At 34.3% G+C, this 6,000-nt stretch overlaps 2 protein-coding genes across 2 annotated transcripts; both read right to left on the bottom strand.

The window, feature by feature from the left end:
• Positions 1-575: 575 nt before the first annotated feature.
• On the bottom strand, positions 576-2,685 carry LOC145091615 (embryogenesis-associated protein EMB8-like). The gene is made up of 8 exons (XM_079029372.1): positions 2,210-2,685; positions 2,005-2,133; positions 1,764-1,895; positions 1,522-1,664; positions 1,329-1,426; positions 1,156-1,250; positions 997-1,050; positions 576-899 (listed from the first exon to the last, which is right to left on the bottom strand). The coding sequence occupies exons 1-8, from the start codon at positions 2,645-2,647 to the stop codon at positions 711-713; spliced, it is 1,278 nt and encodes a 425-aa protein (XP_078885498.1). The 5' UTR covers positions 2,648-2,685; the 3' UTR covers positions 576-710.
• A 152-nt stretch (positions 2,686-2,837) lies between these two features.
• On the bottom strand, positions 2,838-3,503 carry LOC145091616 (uncharacterized). The gene has a single exon (XM_079029373.1). It carries the CDS (start codon positions 3,424-3,426, stop codon positions 2,983-2,985), a length of 444 nt encoding a protein of 147 aa, XP_078885499.1. The 5' UTR covers positions 3,427-3,503; the 3' UTR covers positions 2,838-2,982.
• Between the last annotated feature and the right edge of the window lie 2,497 nt (positions 3,504-6,000).

Genomic DNA, 6,000 nt, shown 5'->3' with positions numbered 1-6,000 from the left:
TCTAAGAACTCGAGTTAACACTTCCTAACACACAATCATTAAGTGTACTAGGCTTAAAAACTCTCAAATATACCCTTAACAAAGCAAAAAGGTAACAGAAACAAGTCTGACTTTTGATTGAATTGATTGATTTTACAAGATAGAAATTCTGGGTCGTCACACTCATAATGACTTAACTTTAACCTTGTTGTCAAACGTTATTTAGAACCTTTTGTCAAATACAACAAACCAATAAACCAAAACACTTTCTTTTTATTTTCGCTTTTACAAAACAATGGAAAAATTCCTTAAATGAAAGATAAATATACCACAATAATACGAAATAACCAAACCAGACGGGAATAAAAATCAAACTCACAAATAAGCAAGTGACTTGTAATAAACTAAATGATTAATGATACATAACTAGCTAAATGGATCTGTTTTCTAGAAGATATTTTCAAAAAACAAAAACCCAATATAGCTATGAGTCTATGACATAATCCAAGAAGGTGTGACAAAATGGTATCATCGGCCCCTTGATGCATAAAACACACAATATTTATCGCCATCTTATGATATTGCATCTTCTTGACTTCTTGTATCCAAAATATATAACCTCAATCAAAAGTAGTTATGTATTACATACACACCAATGTATTAATTACATTGTAACATTAAAAAAGAACATCTAAATCAACTAAGTACAAATTGTGGCCAATGAATCAAATCTATGCCTCTAGTGGCTGTAGCAGGCTATTAGTAGCTTCTTGTATGCCTGATTTTTCATTTTCAAGATGTTGCAGGAAATCCATGACCATGGGATCAGTCCATGGGCATCCTAAAGGAGCATCTTCACCTGCAACCCACCCTAAATGACCTCCTTTAGGTGTAACTATCAGCAAACAATTAGGGTTCATCTGAACAACATATACAACAACACCTGTTAATTAACATATGATGAACAACAAGTTTGCAACATCAACATGTTTTTTTTGTTTGTTTGTTTAATCGTACCTTTATATCTTCACGAGGTATTGCTCTATCAGGTGCTATTGGATCATTTCTTGCCTGTAAATCACACAAATCTTTTAAGTTCTTAGTATAGATCAAAGATCACATTTTTTTTTCGATAAAAACGATAAAAGAAAATATCAGGATAAAAAGAAAGATTGCCTGTATGCAAAGCAAAGGTGTTTGAACGTTCTTTATGTGATCTGCGCTGCATGACTTCTGCAAATACTCATCCACTGACTTGAACCCAAACGAAACTGCATGGTGTTCAAGGGATTTAAAACGAAAAACTCATAAAGGGTAAAATGGGTAATTCAACATTTATATATGTATACTTCGAGTCAGTCCTTCATCATACTCCCGGATAGTTTCTGCATTTGCAGCCAAAGGGATATTGTAATCGCCTCCAATGTCTTCAAACAGAGGAAGATGCCTACAAAGAAAGACATAAAATCTCTAAACACATGAACACCAATTTATAAACATTCAAGAACAATAACGAAAGGATGGAACATGAAATATGAATACTTCTTTAAAATGCCACCCAAAGCCTTTCCAAGAGATCTGTTATAAATTCTGCTAAACCCTTGGCATATATCCTCATCCGACATAACCAAATTGAAAGGATTACACATGGAAACTGCACCAGAAAATCTCCTTGCACCAGACTCCTGCAATGTAAGAAGTAAGAACACACATTTTTTTTGTATTACAGTAGCTTCTTCGATCTGTAAATTCAAAGAAACAGAAATGGTAGAATGAATTTCTACCTTCCCCAAATATTGAACAAGAATGTTTGCTCCCATGGACCAACCAGTGCCGTATAAATTGGCTTTAGGGTACCTGGTAGTAATGTGTCCTACCACTTCATCAAGATCTCCTAAAAATGAAGCCGAATACATCTGCATAAGGATAAATGGGAATATAGAGTCCTTGTATAAATGGCGATAACCATTTTTCAATAGATCAAGTACTTCAAACTGTTCAAGTTCAACATAAACATAAACATGCCTGAGGTGTGGTAACAGGGCTATCAGCACAGCCACGGCTGTTGAATACCACCACGCGCCACCCTCTATTTCTTGCTCTCACCAGCATATGCCGTACATATGCATCTTGACTTCCTCCCGACAAACCAGGCTGCAAAATTAGTACTCAATGAATGGTGGGTTTGCATTTAGAAAGTTGAATTTGAAGAGGGGAAATGTGGACTGACGAGTAAGAGTAGGATAGGGGAGGTTTCCGGCAAGTTGCGGGTATCGCCGGAGACCCAATCGAGGGTGACAGTTCCGTCGTCTTGGGTCCTGAGGCACTCGCGCTTCAACTTCACATCGGGGATTTTTCGGAAGAAAGCGGCGAATATGGTCTCGAGGTGGCAGTTTGACCCGAATACCGGAAAGGAATTGTACGGACGGTCCAAATGAGTCTTGATAATTGGACAGAAGGAGTCACAAGCTCCGCCCAGAACTTCCAGCGACGGGTGATGGTCTTTGAATTGATCCGCCGTCGTTCCTGTAACAGCGACGGGAGTCGCCATGGTTGCAGGTAGTCGTCTAACGCGCGATTGCCGGAGCTTTAGAGAATTGGCGAATAGCGACTGGGTGATGAGATTTGGAGCTACTATCGCCATTATTGGAGGATTCCTAGAAATCATGTGTCCATCATAGCTCACGAAGTGACCAGACTTATCATATTATAATATACGGTATATGATAAACGTGGTACAAAATACAAACTTAAGTTATATTTGAACAGCCACATAAACCTTTTTCGTGTTTCCATAATAGATAATAGACAAAATGACTAGATTCATACCATAAAAGAATATAACAAGACAAAATGTGTTGTAAAGAAAATATCTCATATCACTTCCTCGATGCTTTAGATTCATAACATAAATGTTTTTAATAACCAACATAAATATAATTTATATTCTTTCACAACCAATAAGAAATATAACAACACAAAATGTATCGTAAAGAAGATATATCATATCCCTTCCTCGATGTACTTTTTTTTCTCCTCTTCGGTCATAAACGCTGTAACAGGAAAGGATTTTCCAATCCCAACCGGAATCTTGAAATATATTTTGTGACTATTAGCATCTTCCATACTCATCTCAACAATAGGCACCCACATTAAGAGTTGTTTACTTTTGATCCCAGTCATTTTCTTCATCTTACATTTTTCAACGTACGCAGTCACCTCTGTATCATAACTGACACGTGTATTAGTCTGCTCAAAGAAGTGTTCGTACGGAGCCTTTAGCTTCATCCAAACAAACCCAGTCTCTCGAACCCGACCACATTCTTGGAGGTCTTTAAGTGGAAGAACGCCTCTAGGGAAACCAAGCTCCTTGAGGAGCTCGATTGAGTGACTGTAGCACTCTTCGGACCCATATACGATCTCGGCTCCGGCTCTCTGTGCTTCCATTTCCTCGAAGAAATTGGTATGAAGTTTTTTTCTTTTATTTTGTGATGTTGTGAGCTTAGAGTTTTGGAGTGAAGAATGAAGGTTTAATATGCATATATAGTTTTGTTAGGAGAAAGGAGTAGATGAGCTACAAATGGAATCATTTTGAAACTTGAAAGGGTTGGTTCACCTAATTGGATGGATATGGCCTATTGCATCGATTTGGTTGGTCGTCTAACTGAAAAAAGAAATACTTAAAGTGGGGTGGCGTGGCTAGCTTGATTGCATCCAGTTATATATCATGTTGTAAACATTTTTATGCAGTTGACATCTATTTCTTTTAGGTAACAAAATATGTTTGTTTGTAAAGTTGAAAGAGCGAGCAATGTATGTTGAAGGAATGAGCAATTTGAAAGGACAAAAGTAATTACTATATAAAATGTTTGGTTGATAAACGTTGTTGTGGAAATTCCTAAGGAAGAAAAAAGTTTTAGACTTATTAATTATTTAAATAAAAAAATATTTGACATAATGTAATATTATTAATTCAATCACATTTAGTTACTAAAAAATATTAGTAACGCAATTTTTTTTTTCTAAAACGGCTTACACATATATATGTAAGAAGGAAAATAAATAATAACAATGAGATTTAGAAATCACTATATAACAATTAAAATTCATAATAAAAGAAAGTTTGGTTAATGGGCTAACAAACTATTCGTTTTTCTTTTCTCTCTTTTTTTTTTTTTTTTTTGCATTGTAAGTCGCTAAATTTTTAAATTTGGTATCGATTAAATATCAAGTTTTCATCCTCTTTTTTTTTCTCCGCCATACGTCAAAGAAGAGAAAACCGATGGGTGTGTGTTTTAAACAACATTAGGCTGCTGGAATTCATAGAATTTTTTTGGGCTCCTAAAATCAGCTTTACGGCTCATTTAAAGAAAAAGAAAGTGGGCTTTTCTGGACAGATTTGTCACTGTTATTCATGAATCCAGGTGCATCAAGGCATCAAGCAGACTTGGTAAAATCTAATATTATTTTAGATTAATTGTGTAAAAATGGTTTTCAATTATTGTTTAAAACTATTGAACACATATATTCTTAGACACACACTAAATTTTGTAAATTAAACATTATGTTGTATATTTTCATACTGTTTTTAATTGCACATTAAACCTCAATTTATTTTTAAGCTCAGTAGGTAAATGATTTTAAAACTTGGATTAATCTTTAAAAAAAAAAAAAAAACTTATATTTTGTGTTATTTCCAGATTAAACCTCAAATTTATTTTTTATTTGAAAAAGACCTCGTTTTTTTTTTGCGAAAAGGCCCTCAACTTTGTATTTTTTTCAAAATAAACATTCAATTTTTTAAATGTTTCCAAATAAACCCTCAAATCTTTAGTTTTTCTCAAAAAATCCCTCATACTTTACAATTTTTTTGGAAAAAATGACAAAAAGGCCAAACTGAGAAAAAAAAATACAAGGTTTTTTCAGGCAAAAAATATATTTAAGGTTCAATCCGAAAAAAACACAAAATATAATAAGTTTATCAATCACGTCGGGATGCATGCAAAAACCCACGTAACGATAGTGTTTAGGCAATGTGTTCAATCCCATATTATCGAAAGAGCCGATAATATTTCAATTTATCAATCACGTAAGGATGCGTGTTTAGACCGAATACTCGAATCAGAACTTGAACTTGAACTCGAACCGAACCGAATTAGGACTGAATAAGTTATTTGGTTCGGTTCTCGGGTATTTCGGTCTTGATTACCGGAATAATTGCTTAATCGGCTCTATAAAAACTAGACCGAATAATCTATTTGGTTCAATTCTCGGGTCTATCTTATGGGCTTATTCTTATTTTAGTTTGGGTGTTTAATGCTTATGTTTAACTTCTATAATTATATATAAACTTTTGGATGTTTAATGTTTAGTGTTTAATATATTGTTTTTGTATCTATATCTCAAAATTTGGATGCACATAGTTTATAGTAACATATAATCAATCGTGATTATTTTCTTATAAATGAATTGATATGAGTTAATATTTAACCGTGACATCATGGCATGTTAAAAAGATAAAATAAAATTGTTATTTTAAACTTGTGAAACCCAACGATAGAAATAGTTTAATACATCCGAAAATATATTTTATTGCATTTTTAATACCTTAAATAATCAGAAAAACAGTTCCCTAAGTTTTTTTAAAAAAGGTAGTATACAGTATGCTTTATTCATTTCTTTTTAGTTTTATTCGGGTCTTTATGGTTTTATTTGGTTATGTTTGGTCTGTAGTCATATTGAAATGTTATTTGGTTTATACGGGTAATAACCGAACCAGACTAATTAATATTTGGACCTAATCAGACCCATATTGGTTTAATCAGTCTGGTTTCGGTTCCTCCAATTAATTTTATTCGGTTTTCGTTTATTCGGATCCTGGCAATTTTGTAACACCCAAAGTTTTGAAGGCCAAGAAAGGAAAGAAAACCCTAAGTTTAGGGGTCGACTCGGCGAGTCCAAGGAGGGACTCGGCGAGTCCGAGCGGGATCCGAGTCGAGGAGTAAGTGACCGACTCGGCGA

This window comes from Lactuca serriola, chromosome 3 (genome assembly GCF_051521515.1).
Source record: "Lactuca serriola cultivar US96UC23 chromosome 3, Lser_US96UC23_V15, whole genome shotgun sequence".
Lineage (NCBI taxonomy): Eukaryota > Viridiplantae > Streptophyta > Magnoliopsida > Asterales > Asteraceae > Lactuca > Lactuca serriola.
The sequence above is the reverse complement of the archived record's forward strand: the minus strand, read 5'-3'. Positions and strand labels throughout refer to the sequence as shown.